The 18,630-nt window shown below is 48.8% G+C and overlaps 1 protein-coding gene across 1 annotated transcript in view; it reads left to right on the forward strand.

Annotated features, from left to right (window-relative positions):
• Nucleotides 1-18,630, forward strand: part of LOC115482024 (MATH and LRR domain-containing protein PFE0570w-like) — a 351,267-nt gene that overhangs the window by 93,312 nt on the left and 239,325 nt on the right. Inside the window, exon 3 of the mRNA XM_030221566.1 lies at nucleotides 8,994-9,074. Within this exon, the coding sequence (XP_030077426.1) occupies nucleotides 9,010-9,074 (65 nt within the window). The 5' untranslated portion in view covers nucleotides 8,994-9,009. The remainder of the gene's footprint in view (nucleotides 1-8,993; nucleotides 9,075-18,630) is intronic.

An 18,630-nucleotide genomic window follows, 5' to 3' on the forward strand; every position in this document is an offset into this window, starting at 1 on the left:
CCTTACCTTGATTTGTACCTGTCTTTTTCAAGGCACAGACCGTATAAGTCTGCCCAGCACTATCCCCGCCTCCCAACCACCAGCCCCGCCTCCCACCACCGGCTCTGGCACAGACCATATAAGTCTGCCCAGCACTATCCCCACCTCCCAACCACCAGCCCTGCCTCCCACCACCGGCTAAGCTTCTGGGGATCCCTTCCTTCTGAGCAGGATTCCTTTATGTTTTGTCCCATGCATGTTTGAATTCCGTTACCGTTTTCCTCTCCACCAGCTCCCGCGGGAGGACATTCCAAGCATCCACCACTCTCTCCGTGAAAAAATACTTCCTGACATTTTTCTTGAGTCTGCCCCCCTTCAATCTCATTTCATGTCCTCTCGTTCTGCCGCCTTCCCCTCTCCGGAAAAGGTTCGTTTGCGGATTAATACCTTTCAAATATTTGAACGCCTGTATCATATCACCCCTGTTTCTCCTTTCCTCCAGGGTATACATATTCAAGTCAACAAGTCTCTCCTCATACATCTTGCAACGCAAATCCCATACCATTCTCGTAGCTTTTCTTTGCACCGCTTCCATTTTTTTAACATCCTTCACAAGATACGGCCTCCAAAACAGAACACAATACTCCAGGTGGAGCCTCACCAACGTCTTATACAGGGGTATTAAAACCTCTTTTCTTCTACTGGTCACACCTCTCTCTATACAGCCTAGCAATCTTTTAGCTACAGTCACCGCCTTGTCACATTGTTTCGTTGCCTTCAGGTCCTCAGATACTATCACCCCAAGATCCCTCTCCCCGTCCGTACCTATCAGACTCTCACCGCCTAACACAAACGTCTCCCGTGGATTTCTACTTCCTAAGTGCATCACTTTGCATTTCTTCGCATTGAATTTTAATTGCCAAACGTTAGACCATTCTTCTAGCATCCGCAGATCTTTTTTCATGCTTTCTACTCCCTCCGGGGTGTCCACTCTGTTGCAAATCTTGGTGTCATCCGCCAAAAGGCAAACTTTACCTTGTAATCCTTCGGCAATTTCACTCACAAATGTATTGAATAGAATCGGCCCCAGCACCGATCCCTGAGGCACTCCACTACTCACCTTTCCCTCCTCCGAGCGAACTCCATTTACCACCACCCTCTGGCGTCTGCCCGTCAACCAGTTCCTAATCCAGTTCACCACTTCGGGTCCTTTCTTCAGCCTGTCTAGTTTATTCAAGAGCCTCCTGTGGGGAACCGTGTCAAAAGCTTTGCTGAAATCTAAGTAGATTACGTCCATAGCACGTTCTTGATTTAATTCTCCGGTCACCCAGTCAAAGAATTCAATGAGATTCGTTTGGCATGATTTCCCTTTGGTAAAACCATGTTGTCTCGGATCTTGCAACCTATTTGCTTCCAGGAAATTCACTATCCTTTCCTTCAGCATCGCTTCCATTACTTTTCCAATAATTGAAGTGAGGCTTACCGCCCTGTAGTTTTCAGCTTCTTCCCTATCACCACTTTTGTGAAGAGGGACCACCTCTGCCATTCTCCAATCCCAGGGAACCTCTCCCGTCTCCAAGGATTTATTAAACAAATCTTTAAGAGGACCCGCCAGAACCTCTCTGAGCTCCCTCAATATCCTGGGGTGGATCCCGTCCGGTCCCACTGCTTTGTCCACCTTTAGATTATTAAGTTGTTGATACACACTCTCTTCCGTGAACGGTGCTATATCCACTCCATTCTCACATGTACTTTTGCCAGTCAATTGCGGTCCTACTCCAGGATTTTCTTCTGTGAAAACAGAACAAAAGTATCTAGTGGAGGAGTGGTCTAGTGGTTAGAGTGGTGGACTCTGGTCCTGGGGAACTGAGGAACTGAGTTCAATTCCCACTTCAGGCACAGCCGCATTGAGCCTGCCATGAGTGGGAAAGCGCGGGGTACGAATGTAACAAAAATTAAAAAAATTTAGCAAATTTGCTTTTTCTTCATCATCTATATAGCGGTTCTCAGCATCTTTCAGTCTCACAATTCTTTTTTAGTCTTCCTCCTTTCACTAATATACCTGTAGAAAGTTTTGTCACCCCTTCTTACATTTCTAGCCATTTGTTCTTCCGCTTGCGCTTTTGCCAGACGTATCTCTCTCTTGGCTTTTTTAGTTTCATCCAGTATTTCTCCCTGTGTTCCTCTTCTTGAGGCTTTCTGTATTTCAGGAACGCCAACTCTTTAGCCTTTATATTCTCAGCCACTTGTTTGCAGAACCATATTGGTTTCCTTTTTCTCTTGCTTTTATTTACGCTCTTTACATAAAGGTTTGTGGCCCTATTTATAGCTTCTTTCAGCTTGGACCACTGTCCTTCCACTTCTCGTTCATCCTCCCATCCCATCAGCTCCTTCCTCAGGTATTCCCCCATTTTACTAAAGTCAGCATGCTTGAAATCCAGGACTTTGATTTTTGAGTGGCTGCCCTCCACTTCAGCCGTCATATCAAACCAAACCGTTTGATGGTCACTGCTGCCCAGGTTTAGCATTTTTCCTCCTTTTCTTGGCTCCTAAACTAGCTGTTCCATAATGCAGTCCTTGGTTTTCATCAAGGAATTTTACCTTCCTAGCATGCCCTGTTGTTATATTTATCCAGTCAATAATGGGGTAATTGAAATCACCCAATTAATATTGTGTTGCCCAGTTTGTTAGCTTCCCTAATTTCTGATAACATTTCTACATCCGTCTGTTTATCCTGGCCAGGTGACTGGCAGTACACTCCTATCACCATCCTTTGATTCAAGGCCCTCCTTAACATACAATGCTACCTCTGCACCAATTCATTCCACGCTATCACTACAGTACTATTCCACACACCCTAACACTACTGGTATGACAGTGCCCCACTGGTTATCCTTCTTCCACCAGGTCTCAGAGATGCCTATGATATCTAATTTTTCATTTAGTGCAATATATTCTAACTCTCTCATCTTATATCTTAGACTTTTGGCATTCGTATATAGACATTTCAAACTGTATTGTTCCTATTTACATCTTGCTCATTAGTTGACATCTGCCTTTTCTTTAAAGACACCTGGTCTACTATGGTCTCTATTGCAACCTCGCTATTGGGATACCCTATCTTCCCTGTTTTTTTGTGATATGTTTGAAAGATACCTCGTTCCGATCCATGTGCTTTTGAACGACTGTCGGCCTTCTCCCAGATTCTAGTTTAAAAACTGTTCTGTCTCCTTTTTTTTATGCTGATGCCAGCAGCCTGGTCCCACCGTGGTTAAGGTGGAGCCCATCATTCTGGAGCAGGCTCCTCTTTCACTAGAATGTTTTCTAGTTCCTTACAAATCTAAAACCCTTCTCCCTGCTCCATCGCCTCATCCACATATTGAGACTCCGGAGCTCTACCTATCTCTTTACCCCACTTTGTGGAACGGGAAGCACTTGATGCTACCCTAGATTTTCTGGATTTGAGTTTTCTACCTAAGTGCCTGGTTTCCAGAATCTCTACTTCTATCTGCATCTTAGTATTGGCATTGCAGATTGTGCGGCCGTAAAGGGGTGGAGGTTCCCAGGCCTCCATTTAAGTTATGTGGGGAGCCCAAGTTGGAGAGAGTAGGCTGGGAGCTCGTTGGCACTGACATTTTGCCTGTTCTCAGCAGGAGACAGCTGGTGTGACAGCGGCCTCCAATTTGGCAGAAACCACAGCCATTACTGCTGCTACCTGCAATTCTGATGTCCTTCCACATCTAGTAAGTGAATCTTCTTTTCTCTGTGCTTCTGCTTTGGCAGGTGAGGCACCCATGCTGGGAGGAGTTGGCTTCCCTCTTGATTTAATTGTGCTGTGTACCGGGCTTGGAAAGTGGGAGACTGTGCTGGAGAAGACGGGGCTCTGCCTTCTCGGATGCCTGAATTAGCCAAGCGGTCCAGGGTGGACTGTGCTTCTGATTTGGAGGAGATGGTTTCTCTTGAGTCTGAGGGAGACCTTAGTGGACAGGAGGAAGATGAGCTCCCCATTGAAGATCCTACAGAGGACTCCATGCCTCCAGAGGTGGATCCATCTATGGTCTGCATTTTTCAACATATGTTACCTTTATAAAGTAGGGGCCTTGTTTATAAAATTATCCTCACTGAGTCTAATTCCATTTTACAAAAGCACAAATATTTCTACCATTAAATTGAAAACACGGAGAGGAAGTGACGTCACGCCAGCGAATGGTGGAATAAAATCGGAGCTCCCGTGATTAAGCCTGAAAACAGCAAAAATAAGCGTCATACCGCAACGAAACTCGTCCAGCTGATCGGGAACGAGTGGGCAGCGCGGTTGCTCTAGCTTGCGATGTCCGCGACCCGGATTAAAGAGCCCAATCTATCAGCGTTCTCTTACCAGCAGAGGGCTGCAGAGATGCAGGGAGAAGAAAATGGCACCCATGCATCGGCAGCGAGGCAAAATCAATCTGATCGAGGAGCAGGGTATGCAAAGAAGGATAGATTGGCCTTGGGGAAATTTATGGCTAGGTGGAGGCTGGTAGATCTTTGGTGAGCAACACATGTGCGAGACTGGGAGACTGGGCGGCTAAATGGCAGATGATGTTTAATGTGAGCAAGTGCAAGGTGATGCATGTGGGAAAAAAGAACCCGAATTATAGCTACGTCATGCAAGGTTCCACGTTAGGAGTTACGGACCAAGAAAGGGATCTGGGTGTCGTCGTCGATAACACACTGAAACCTTCTGCTCAGTGTGCTGCTGCGGCTAAGAAAGCGAATAGAATGTTGGGTATTATCAGGAAAGGTATGGAAAACAGGTGTGAGGATGTTATAATGCCGTTGTATCGCTCCATGGTGCGACCGCACCTTGAGTATTGTGTTCAATTCTGGTCGCCGCATCTCAAGAAAGATATAGTAGAATTGGAAAAGGTGCAGCGAAGGGCGACTAAAATGATAGCGGGGATGGGACGACTTCCCTATGAAGAAAGACTAAGGAGGCTAGGGCTATAGAGCTTGGAGAAGAGACGGCTGAGGGGAGACATGATAGAGGTATATAAAATAATGAGTGGAGTGGAATAGGTGGATGTGAAGCGTCTGTTCACGCTTTCCAAAAATACTAGGACTAGGGGGCATGCGATGAAACTACAGTGTAGTAAATTTAAAACAAATCGGAGAAAATTTTTCTTCACCCAACGTGTAATTAAACTCTGGAATTCGTTGCCGGAGAAAGTGGTGAAGGCGGTTAGCTTAGCAGAGTTTAAAAAGGGGTTGGACGGTTTCCTAAAGGACAAGTCCATAAACCGCTACTAAACGGACTTGGAAAACTCCAAAATTCCAGGAATAACATGTATAGAATGTTTGTACATTTGGGAAGCTTGCCAGCTGCCCTTGGCCTGGATTGGCCGCTGTCGTGGACAGGATGCTGGGCTCGATGGACCCTTGGTCTTTTCCCAGTATGGCATTACTTATGTACTTATGTAAAAAGATTACACTTATTTCTCAGCGACCCACAACTCCTATTCTAGGATAGATCTGCTACTGGGCAATGGGATAGTTGCAGGGGCGCTACGTAAGATCCATATTGAACCGCGAACATGGTCAGACCATGCCCCAGTGGTAATGGAGCTATGGCTAGATAGGCATCAAACTGGGACGAAATATTGGCGCCTGGATGAAGCTATCCTCCGGGAACCACAAAATATACTGGAAGATGAAAAGTATATAAGGGACTATATAGAATTCAATGATGTTGTGGGAATACACCCGGTAAACTTATGGGAAGGACTAAAAGTGGTATTGCGTGGTCAGTTGATAGCGCTGAGAGCTCACCTGGGAAAGACAAGGAGGGAACAGGAGGAGTCAATTAGGGAGAGTATAAAACAACTAGAAAAGGCCCATAAAGCAGACCCTTCTGATCTGCGGGTGAGGGAGCAACTGCACTTGTGCAATTTGAGGCTCAACGAACTGCAGTTGACTGAGATAGGAAATCAGTTAGAGCAACCTAGGCAAGAATATTATGAGTTTGGAGACAAAGCGAGCAGACTTTTAGCCAATAAACTCAAACAGCAGACGAGTCGTGCCTATATAGGAAGCCTCAAAAATCAGGCTGGCCAAACTGTGAATCAGATGGAGCAAATCCAAGCGTTATTCTATGAATATTATTCTACGCTATATGAGTCAGAACAGGGTGCCACAGGGCCCGAGATAGAGGAATATATCAAGGGAACAGGTATGCCTCACTTGACACAGGGGGAGGAGGAGATGCTATCGGAGCCTATCACATTAGAGGAGGTGGAATGGGCTATTAAGGAGCTCCCCCTCGCAAAGGCACCGGGCCCGGATGGGTTCCCGGCGAGATTTTACAAGCTCTACAAGGCCCATCTGGCACCATTGTTATGGAGGCTCTTCCAATCATTTGAGCAGGCGCAAGAACGCCCTTACTCGTGGAGGCTTGCCGCGATAACCTTAATTTTGAAACCAGCAAAAGACCCGCAGGAATGTGGTTCCTATAGGCCGATCTCGCTGCTCAATGTTGATTATAAAATCTTCACTAAAATACTAGCCAAGCGACTGCAAATAGTGCTGCCTAAGCTCATCCATAGCGATCAAACAGGATTTATTGCAAGGCGGCAAGCCTTTGATAATATTAGATGCTTGCTCCATGTTATACAGCAGGTGAGGGAGGAGAAGCAGCCGGCCTTGCTTCTCTCGATAGATGCGGAGAAAGCATTTGATCGTGTGGAATGGGACTTTTTGTTCGCAGTGTTACGAGGGGTGGGGATAGAGGGAAACTATTTGAGATGGATTAGCTTACTATACCAAGCTCCATTAGCCACACTGAAAATTAATGGCTCCTACACCAAGCCTATAGAATTGCATAGGGGAACCAGACACGGCTGTGCGGTATCGCCTCTTGTTTGCTCTTTTTATGGAGCCTCTGGCATGTGCAGTTAGGAAAGATACTAGCATTCGGGGAGTGATGAAAGGCTTGAGAGAGCACAAACTATTGTTATTTGCTGATGATGTGCTCCTCACTCTGACGAGACCTGCAGCCTTGATAATAAGGGTAGTGGAGGTAATGACGCATTTTGGGACTTTATCAAGTTTTAAGGTAAATATTAATAAATCTGAAATATTGAAAACGGTGTCGCCTCAGGAGACATCTCAGATGAGGGCAAACCTTCCATTCGCTTGGGCGGTAAACTCTATCAGATACTTATGAGTACAGGTTACGTCAAAAGTGGAAGCACTGTATCAGGCAAATTTCCCAAAGAAAGTGACAGAACTACTGGCAGAGCTAGATAGATGGGAAGGGCTTAATGTGTCCTGGATGGGAAGAATCCAAGCAATAAAAATGATGTTGCTTCCCAAAATGCTATATTTATTTATGGCACTCCCCATCCCAATCCCACGTAGGTTTTTTGAGCGGCTTGATCGCAAATTGTTTACATATATTTGGAGGAAACGCCCCCCGAGGGTGCGAAGAGCAACTATGTTTCAGCCGCAAGGGAGGGGAGGGATGGGTGTCCCAAATTTTCTACTGTATTATAAGGCAGCGCAGTTGAGGATCCTGGCTGATTGGAACCCATACACGAGTAAGAAGTGGTTACACTGGGAGAGGGCGTGGATGGGAACTCAAGCACTGGGAGATGTATTATGGCTCCCCGGTAGAGAGCTGTTAGAAGTGGCGCGTAGACTCCCGGTGGGGGTTAGTCATATACTGACCACATGGTACCAAATCAGGAAATAGTGGTTCCTGGAGCGAAAATACTACCTTCAGACGTCTATATCTAGGGCACCGGGGTTTAAATTGGGAGGTACAGAGAAAGTATATTGGGAATGGTCACGGGCTGGGTTACATACCCTGGGCCAACTAGGGGAGAAGGGAGAAATGGTTAGCTTTGACAGGCTTCAGGAGGAATATGGACTTCCCCCCCAGAGATCAGGCCTATTATTGTAGCATCAGACATTATGTATTAACATGCGCCAGGGAGGAGCTCGAATTGGAAGAAACAAAGATTGAAGGCGCATTGAGATGGGGAGGGGGAAGGGGTAGTGTAACCGTATATACCAGGCCCTACTACAGAGGGGGAGCCCTCAGAGATTCTACACCAATAGATGGGAGGACACCCTACAATCCTCATATACACAGCAAAACTGGGAAAAATGTTATAGATACCTATTTAAGCCATCGCTAGCGCAATCCACGAGGGAGAATGGATTCAAGATATATTATTGGTGGTACTGTACACTGGATAGATTGCAATGTATATATGGGGGGACATCAGTTGCATGCTGGCGAGCATGTGGTGCAAGGGGTACATTTATGCACATATTTTCGGAATGCCCAAAGGTACATGAATATTGGAAAGCAGTGCTGACTCAGATTAATATAGTCTTGCAGTGTGTATATCCCTGTAAGGTTGAACACTGTCTGCTGCACTTCCCCCCCCAAAGCCATTAAAATGATCCAGCATAAGCTGGCGACACAATATCTGGTGGCAGCAAAGTTAGCAATAGCAAGGGCTTGGAAGCAGCCGAATTTGCAGGACATGAGCATGGTAGCCCACAAAGTGGGATTTCTGTACCAGATGTCAAAACTAACAGCACTGAAAAGGGGTAAAATGGAAACATTTATTAAAATGTGGCAACCATATGAACAACATATAAATGGTGGTCAGCCCCGCCAGGAGGGGGGAGGGAAGGGTGAGGGGAGGTAGCAGTAGTATTATGTTGTATTAGAACAGGCGATTTAATAGTTGAGCATTTAATAGTAATCAAGAGAATGTAAAGCTAAGTTTAGCAAGTGAACAAAGTTGGCATTTCTTGTATGTAACTCATGATTTTTTTCTATTAATAAAAATCTTTATTAAAAAAAAAGTGAAAACACAAACTTTAGAGCTCTAACGAGCAAAGGTTGATGGAATATAGGGGGCTGTATTATCTTCTACTGGGCTGTAAAAATGCAGGTGAAATAATATGCAGGAATATATTGGACCTATATTGATTTTTATAATCATTTTTTTTTCTTGCAGTAACCTCCAAGATAATATGATAGTAGAACTCCAAAACAAAACGTTTCAGACATGGCACGGATTGGTGTTTCTTACAACAGTGTGAGTAGTAAATTTATTTATTTTATTTATTGCATTTGTATCCCACATTTTCCCAACTATTTGCGGGCTCAGTGTGGCTTACATTACATTGTAATGATGGAAATACAATTTGTTACAACTCGATTATGGGTTACATTGTGAGGAGTTAAGTTAAGACAACGTGAAAGTATCGTTAAGGGAATAGAACAAGGAAAAAGAACGATGGAACAGTAGAAGAGCAACAGATACTATGGGCAGCAGAACAATAGCAAGAGAACATTCGGGTATAACATTTTTTCTCCGAGGACAAGCAGGCTGCTTGTTCTCACTGATGGGTGACGTCCACGGCAGCCCCTCCAATCGGAAACTTCACTAGCAAAGGCCTTTGCTAGTCCTCGCGCGTCCATGCGCACCGCGCATGCGCGGCCGTCTTCCCGCCCGAACCGGCTCGTGTTCGTCAGTCTTCTTTTGTCCGCGCTCGGTACGGTCGTGTTTTCGCCGTGTCGGGCCCCGCAAAGTCGACCTCGCGCGTTCGTCGTGTGTTTTCGAAAAGAGAAAAATTATAATCCATTCTGTGTGGGAAAAGACTCTTGGTCTTTTCTTCCCCCCGCTATTTTCAGCTTTTCGCCCCGGTAAGTTTTCTTTCGTCGTCGGGGTAGGCCGCTTTTAGGCCTCGGGTCGAAGTTTTTTTCCCCTTGTTTTTTCGGTGCCTTTTCCGCCACTTCGACTTTTGATCTCGCCGGCGTGATTTTTCCGCTCATGACATCGAAGTCTACCAGCGGCTTCAAGAAGTGCACCCAGTGCGCCCGGGTCATCTCGCTAACTGACAGGCACGCGTCGTGTCTTCAGTGCTTGGGGGCTGGGCACCACCCGCAGGCCTGTAGTCTGTGTTCCCTTTTGCAAAAGCGGACTCAGGTAGCGAGATTGGCCCAGTGGAACGTTTTGTTCTCGGTCTCTTCGTCGGCATCGGCACCGGGGGTATCGAGTGCATCAACGTCTTCAGCGTCCAGAGCTTCATCCTCGGCCGCGAGTGCATCGAGGCATCGGCCCTCTGCATCGGCGCCGAGACATCGGATAGCTGCATCGACGTCGGTGGTACCGGGACCTCATCTGCTGATGTCGTCGGACGGTGGTGCTTCGTCTGGAGTGCAGGTGAGGGCTGTCCATTCCCCTGCTGGTGGCGGTGAGCCTTCGGGTGGGTCTCCCCCTACTCTGAGGGCTCCTACGGTACAGCCCCCCCGAGACCGACCTCCTTCGGCCTCGGCCCCGAGGAAGCGACGACTGGATTCTACGTCCTCCTCGTCGGTGCTGGGAAGCTCCGGTGACATGCTTCGTTCCAAGAAATCGAAGAAGCATCGTCATCGGTCTCCTTCCCGGGTCGGCACCGAGAGCTCTGGGTCGCCGAGGGAGTCGGCACCCAGCAGGCATCGGCACCGAGAGGACCGCTCACCCTCTGTTCAGGAGGTGTCGATGCGCTGCACTCTGGACAGCCCGGAACAGCCTCCACGCCCGGAACAGGTTCTGACGTCGACGCCTGCATCGACCTCCATGCCTTTCTCTGCAGCCGCTCTGAACGAGAGCCTCCGGGCCGTTCTCCCAGAGATTCTGGGAGAGCTGTTGCGCCCTACCCCCCCGGTACCGGCGGTGCTTGCGCCACCGGTACCGTCGAGCGTGGCGCCGGCTGGCCCATCGCCCGAGGTGAGGTCTCCGGCGTCGGTGCCGCGTGCGGTACCGGCTGCCGTCACCTCCCAGGAAGGCTCCCCGACTACGTCGGCGGAGGGAACTTCGCCGATGCGGGCGAGGGAGTCTACCTCTCGACGCCCCCATCGTGGACGTGGCTCCACAGAGTCGAGTCGGGCACGGTTGCAGACACAGGTCCGTGAACTTGTGTCCGACACCGAGGGTGAGGCCTCGTGGGAAGAGGAAGAAGACCCCAGATATTTCTCTGACGAGGAGTCTGAGGGTCTTCCTTCCGATCCCACTCCCTCTCCTGAGAGACAGCTTTCTCCTCCCGAGAGTCTGTCTTTTGCTTCCTTTGTCCGGGAGATGTCTACGGCCATCCCCTTCCTGGTGGTTGTGGAGGACGAGCCCAGGGCTGAAATGTTTGAGCTCCTGGACTATCCTTCTCCACCTAAGGAAGCGTCCACTGTACCCATGCACCATGTCCTAAAAAAGACATTGCTGGCGAACTGGACCAAGCCTTTAACTAATCCCCACATCCCCAAGAAGATCGAGTCCCAGTACCGGATCCATGGGGACCCAGATCTGATGCGCACTCAGTTGCCTCATGATTCTGGAGTTGTGGATCTGGCCCTAAAGAAGGCTAAGAGTTCTAGGGAGCATGCTTCGGCGCCCCCGGGCAAGGACTCTAGAACCTTAGACTCCTTTGGGAGGAAGGCCTACCATTCCTCTATGCTCGTGGCCAAAATTCAGTCCTACCAGCTCTACACGAGCATACACATGCGGAACAATGTGCGGCAGTTGGCGGGCTTGGTTGATGCGCTCCCCCCTGAGCAAGCCAAGCCTTTTCAGGAGGTGGTCAGGCAGCTGAAGGCGTGCAGAAAATTCCTGGCCAGAGGGGTGTATGACACCTTTGATGTTGCGTCCAGGGCCGCTGCTCAAGGTGTGGTGATGCGCAGGCTCTCATGGCTGCGTGCCTCCGACCTGGAGAATAGAATCCAGCAGCGGATTGCGGACTCGCCTTGCCGTGCGGATAACATTTTTGGAGAGAAAGTCGAACAGGTGGTAGAGCAGCTCCACCAGCGGGACACCGCATTCGACAAGTTCTCCCGCCGGCAGCCTTCAGCCCCTACCTCTACAGGTAGAAGATTTTTTGGGGGAAGGAAGACTGTTCCCTACTCTTCTGGTAAGCGTAGGTACAATCCTTCTTCTCGACAGCCTGCAGCCCAGGCTAAGCCCCAGCGCGCTCGCTCTCGTCAGCAGCGTGCGCCTCAGCAAGGCCCCTCGGCTCCCCAGCAAAAGCAAGGGACGAGCTTTTGACTGGCTCCAGCAGAGCATAGCCGACATCCAAGTGTCAGTGCCGGGCGACCTGCCAGTCGGAGGGAGGTTGAAAGCTTTACACCAAAGGTGGCCTCTCATAACCTCCGACCAGTGGGTTCTCCAAATAGTCCGGCAAGGATACACCCTCAATTTGGCCTCAAAACCTCCAAATTGTCCACCGGGAGCTCAGTCTTACAGCTTCCAGATAGGAAGCAGAGAGTAGGATTGCGTGGCCAGTATTCTCAGTGGAGGAGGGTAGTTAGTGGGGTCCCGCAGGGGTCTGTGCTGGGTCCGTTGCTTTTTAATGTATTTATAAATGACCTAGAGATGGGAATAACTAGTGAGGTAATTAAATTCGCCGATGACACAAAATTATTCAGGGTCGTCAAGTCGCAGGAGGAATGTGAACGATTACAGGAGGACCTTGCGAGACTGGGAGAATGGGCGTGCAAGTGGCAGATGAAGTTCAATGTTGACAAGTGCAAAGTGATGCATGTGGGTAAGAGGAACCCGAATTATAGCTACGTCTTGCAAGGTTCCGCGTTAGGAGTTACGGATCAAGAAAGGGATCTGGGTGTCGTCGTCGATGATACGCTGAAACCTTCTGCTCAGTGTGCTGCTGCGGCTAGGAAAGCGAATAGAATGTTGGGTGTTATTAGGAAGGGTATGGAGTCCAGGTGTGCGGATGTTATAATGCCGTTGTATCGCTCCATGGTGCGACCGCACCTGGAGTATTGTGTTCAGTACTGGTCTCCGTATCTCAAAAAAGATATAGTAGAATTGGAAAAGGTACAGCGAAGGGCGACGAAAATGATAGTGGGGATGGGACGACTTTCCTATGAAGAGAGGCTGAGAAGGCTAGGGCTTTTCAGCTTGGAGAAGAGACGGCTGAGGGGAGATATGATAGAAGTGTATAAAATAATGAGTGGAATGGATCGGGTGGATGTGAAGCGACTGTTCACGCTATCCAAAAATACTAGGACTAGAGGGCATGAGTTGAAGCTACAGTGTGGTAAATTTAAAACGAATCGGAGAAAATTTTTCTTCACCCAACGTGTAATTAGACTCTGGAATTCATTGCCGGAGAACGTGGTACGGGCGGTTAGCTTGACGGAGTTTAAAAAGGGGTTAGATAGATTCCTAAAGGACAAGTCCATAGACCGCTATTAAATGGACTGGAAAAATTCCTCATTTTTAGGTATAACTTGTCTGGAATGTTTTTACGTTTGGGGAGCGTGCCAGGTGCCCTTGACCTGGATTGGCCACTGTCGGTGACAGGATGCTGGGCTAGATGGACCTTTGGTCTTTCCCAGTATGGCACTACTTATGTACTTATGTACTTATAAGCAGGTGCTTGCAGAGGAACTCTCCGCCCTTCTCAGCGCCAATGCGGTCGAGCCCGTGCCATCCGGGCAAGAAGGGCTGGGATTCTATTCCAGGTACTTCCTTGTGGAAAAGAAAACAAGGGGGATGCGTCCCATCCTAGACCTAAGGGCCTTGAACAAATATCTGGTCAAAGAAAAGTTCAGGATGCTTTCCCTGGGCACCCTCCTTCCCATGATTCAGGAAAACGATTGGCTATGCTCTCTGGACTTGAAGGATGCCTACACACACATTCTGATACTGCCAGCTCACAGACAGTATCTGCGATTTCAGCTGGGCACACGTTACTTCCAGTACTGTGTGCTACCCTTTGGGCTCGCCTCTGCGCCCAGGGTGTTCACAAAGTGCTTGGCTGTAGTAGCAGCGGCACTTCGCAGGCTGGGGGTGCACGTGTTCCCATATCTCGACGATTGGCTGGTGAAGAACACATCCGAGGCAGGAGCCCTGCAGTCCATGCAGATGACTATTCGCCTCCTGGAGCTACTGGGGTTTGTGCTAAATTATCCAAAGTCCCATCTTCTCCCAGTGCAGAGACTCGAATTCATAGGAGCTCTGCTGGATTCTCGGACGGCTCGCGCCTATCTCCCAGAGATGAGAGCCAACAACTTGTTGTCCCTCGTCTCGCGGGTGCGAGCGTCCCAGCAGATCACAGCTCGGCAGATGTTGAGATTGCTAGGCCACATGGCCTCCACAGTCCATGTGACTCCCATGGCCCGCCTTCACATGAGATCTGCTCAATGGACCCTAGCTTCCCAGTGGTTCCAGGCTGCTGGGGATCTAGAAGACGTAATCCACCTGTCCACGAGTTTTCTCGAATCCCTGTATTGGTGGACGATTTGGTCCAATCTGACTCTGGGACGTCCCTTCCAAATTCCTCAGCCTCAAAAAGTGCTGACCACGGATGCGTCTCTCCTGGGGTGGGGAGCTCATGTCGAGGGGCTTCACACCCAAGGAAGCTGGTCCCTCCAGGAACGCGATCTGCAGATCAATCTTCTGGAGTTACGAGCGATCTGGAACGATCTGAAGGCTTTCAGAGATCGGCTGTCCCATCAAATTATCCAAATTCAGACAGACAACCAGGTTGCCATGTACTACGTCAACAAGCAGGGGGGCACCGGATCTCGCCCCCTGTGTCAGGAAGCCGTCAGCATGTGGCTCTGGGCTCGCCGTCACGGCATGGTGCTCCAAGCCACATATCTGGCAGGCGTAAACAACAGTCTGGCCGACAGGTTGAGCAGGATTATGCAACCTCACGAGTGGTCGCTCAATTCCCGTGTAGTGCGACAGATCTTCCAGGTGTGGGGCACCCCCTTGGTAGATCTCTTCGCATCTCGAGCCAACCACAAAGTCCCTCAGTTCTGTTCCAGGCTTCAGGCCCACGGCAGACTGGCATCGGATGCCTTCCTCCTGGACTGAGGGGAGGGTCTGCTGTATGCTTATCCTCCCATACCTCTGGTGGGGAAGACTTTGTTGAAACTCAAGCAAGACCGAGGCACCATGATTCTGATTGCTCCTTTTTGGCCGCGTCAGATCTGGTTCCCTCTTCTTCTGGAGTTGTCCTCCGAAGAACCGTGGAGATTGGAGTGTTTTCCGACCCTCATCACGCAGGACGAAGGGGCGCTTCTGCATCCCAATCTCCGGTCCCTGGCTCTCACGGCCTGGATGTTGAGAGCGTAGACTTTGCCTCTTTGGGTCTGTCAGAGGGTGTCTCCCGTATCTTGCTTGCTTCCAGGAAAGATTCCACCAAGAGGAGTTACTTCTTTCTGTGGAGGAGGTTTGCCATCTGGTGTGACAGCAAGGCCCTAGATCCTCGCTCTTGTCCTACACAGACCCTGCTTGAATACCTTCTGCACTTGTCTGAGTCTGGTCTCAAGACCAACTCTGTAAGGGTTCACCTTAGTGCAATCAGTGCATACCATTACCGTGTGGAAGGTAAGCCGATCTCGGGACAGCCTTTAGTTGTTCGCTTCATGAGAGGTTTGCTTTTGTCAAAGCCCCCTGTCAAGCCTCCTACAGTGTCATGGGATCTCAATGTCGTTCTCACCCAGCTGATGAAACCTCCTTTTGAGCCACTGAATTCCTGCCATCTGAAGTACTTGACCTGGAAGGTCATTTTCTTGGTGGCAGTTACTTCAGCTCGTAGAGTCAGTGAGCTTCAGGCCCTGGTAGCCCAAGCCCCTTACACCAAGTTTCATCATAACAGAGTAGTCCTCCGCACTCACCCTAAGTTCTTGCCGAAGGTTGTGTCGGAGTTCCATCTGAACCAGTCAATTGTCTTGCCAACATTTTTTCCCCGTCCTCATTCCTGCCCTGCTGAACGTCAGCTGCACACATTGGACTGCAAGAGATCTTTGGCCTTCTACCTGGAGCGGACACAGCCCAACAGACAGTCCGCCCAATTGTTTGTTTCTTTTGATCCCAATAGGAGGGGAGTGGCTGTGGGGAAACGCACCATATCCAATTGGCTAGCAGATTGCATTTCCTTCACTTACGCCCAGGCTGGGCTGGCTCTTGAGGGTCATGTCACGGCTCATAATGTTAGAGCCATGGCAGCGTCGGTAGCTCACTTGAAGTCAGCCTCTATTGAAGAAATTTGCAAAGCTGCGACGTGGTCATCTGTCCACACATTCACATCTCATTACTGCCTGCAGCAGGATACCCGACGCGACAGTCGGTTCGGGCAGTCAGTTCTTCAGAACCTGTTTGGGCTTTAGGATCCAACTCCACCCCCCGAGGGCCCTGTTTGTTCTGTTCCAGGCTGCACTCTCAGTTAGTTGGTAAATTTTTTAGGTCAATCTCAGTTATGTCCTCGCCGTTGCGAGGCCCAATTGACCATGTTTGTTGTTTTGAGTGAGCCTGGGGGCTAGGGATACCCCATCAGTGAGAACAAGCAGCCTGCTTGTCCTCGGAGAAAGCGAATGCTACATACCTGTAGAAGGTATTCTCCGAGGACAGCAGGCTGATTGTTCTCACAAACCCGCCCGCCTCCCCTTTGGAGTTGTGTCTTCCCTTGCTTTGTTTTGCTACTTATGGGACTGACGAACACGAGCCGGTTCGGGCGGGAAGACGGCCACGCATGCGCTGTGCGCATGGACGCGCGAGTACTAGCAAAGGCCTTTGCTAGTGAAGTTTCCGATTGGAGGGGCTGCCGTGGACGTCACCCATCAGTGAGAACAATCAGCCTGCTGTCCTTGGAGAATACCTTCTACAGGTATGTAGCATTCGCTTATCTGTAAATTAAGGTTTAAATGTGATAAAATTACGGGGGATAAGAGTACAGAAGAGAATGTATTGATGCATTGCTAAGAGTGTGTGTGTGGACTTCATGTGTTTTAATTCTTTCGATAGATGTTTTCAAAGAGATGAGTCTTTAATAGTTTGCGGAAGTCGGTTAATTCGTAGATCGTTTTCAGGTTGCGTGGTAGTTTATTCCAGAATTGCGTGCTCATATAAGAAAAGGTTGATGCGTGCAGCACTTTGTATTTTAAGCCTTTGCAATTAGGGAAGTGGAGGTTGAGGAAAGTTCGGGATGATCTTTTAGCGTTTCTGGGTGGTAGGTCTATTAAGTCAGACATGTAGGCTGGGGCTTCACCATGGATGATTTTGTGGACTAGTGTGCATACTTTAAAAGTGATGCGTTCCTTGAGTGGGAGCCAGTGTAGCTTCTCTCGTAAGGGTTTCACACTTTCGTATTTTGGTTTCCCGAAGATAAGTCTGGCTGCTGTGTTTTGGGCTGTTTGAAGTTTTCTCAGTACTTGCTCTTTACAACCTGCGTATAGTGAGTTGCAGTAGTCTAGATGGCTGAGTACGAGTGATTGCAGTAGGCTGCGGAAAACGGATCTTGGGAAGAATGGTCTTATTCTTTTCAGTTTCCACATGCAGTAGAACATCTTTTTGGTTGTGTTGTTTGTGTGAGTTTCAAGTGTAAGGTGGCGGTCAATAGTGACTCCAAGGATTTTTAAAGTTTCTGAAATTGGAAGATTTAGTTTTGGTGTGTTTATAGTGGTAAATTCTTTCGTGTTGTATTGGGAGGTAAGTATCAGGCATTGAGTTTTTTTTGCGTTCAGTTTCAATCGAAATGCATCTGCCCAGGTGTTCATGATGTGTAAACTTTGGTTGATTTCATTGAAGATTTCTTTAATGTCTTGTTTGAAAAGGATATATATTGTCACATCGTCGGCGTATATATATGGGTTAAGGTTATGGTTTGATAGAAGTTTTGCCAAGGGTATCATCATTAGGTTGAAAATAGTTGGAGAGAGGGGTGATCCTTGCGGTACTCCACATTCTGGTGTCCATGCTGCAGACGTAGTTGAATTTGATGTGACCTGGTATGATCGCGAGGTTAGGAACCCCTTGAACCAGTTTAGGACATTGCCTCCGATGCCAAAATATTCAAGTATGTGTAATAGGATTCCGTGGTCAACCATATCAAAGGCACTTGACATGTCAAATTGTAGGAGGAGTATATTGTTGTTGGTTGCAATCATTTGTTTAAATTTAGTCATTAGGGTAATTAATACTGTTTCTGTGCTGTGATTCGATCGGAATCCTGATTGGGTATCATGCATTCTCCAAGGACAAGCAGGCTGCTTGTTCTCACGACTGGGTGACGTCCGCGGCAGCCCCCACCAACCGGAAATAAGCTTCGCGGGACGGTCGACACGCAGGGCACGCCCACCGCGCATGCGCGGCCGTCTTCCCGCCCGTGCGCGACCGCTCCCGCCAGTTACTTTTTTTCCGCGACTGAGAGAGTTGTGTTTTCCCCTCTCTCTCGTTTCAGCCGCCGGATTTTTTCGACCGCGTTTACGCGGATCGTCGCTTTTGGCCTGTTCGGCCTCTTCTTCTTCTTCTTTCTCTTTTTATTAAAAAAAAAAAAAAAAAAAAAAAAGAATTTTGCGCGTGTGGAGCACGCGCTCCTTCTTTTCCCTCGCTTTCTAGCGGGGACGCCTCGTTGCGGCCTAGTGGCCGCTCGGTCGGTTTCAGTTTTCGTGGTGTGATTTTAGCCACCATTGCCGACTTTGACTTCGCCGACGCGATTTTTCCGTCGATGTCCTCGAAGGTCCCGAGTGGATTTAAAAAGTGTGGTCGCTGCGGCCGGCCGATCTCGCAGACCGACACCCACGCTTGGTGCCTCCAGTGCCTCGGGCCGGAGCACAATCTCAAGTCGTGCGTTTTGTGTCTCGGTCTCCGG

This window comes from Microcaecilia unicolor, chromosome 12, assembly GCF_901765095.1.
Source record: "Microcaecilia unicolor chromosome 12, aMicUni1.1, whole genome shotgun sequence".
Classification (NCBI taxonomy): domain Eukaryota; kingdom Metazoa; phylum Chordata; class Amphibia; order Gymnophiona; family Siphonopidae; genus Microcaecilia; species Microcaecilia unicolor.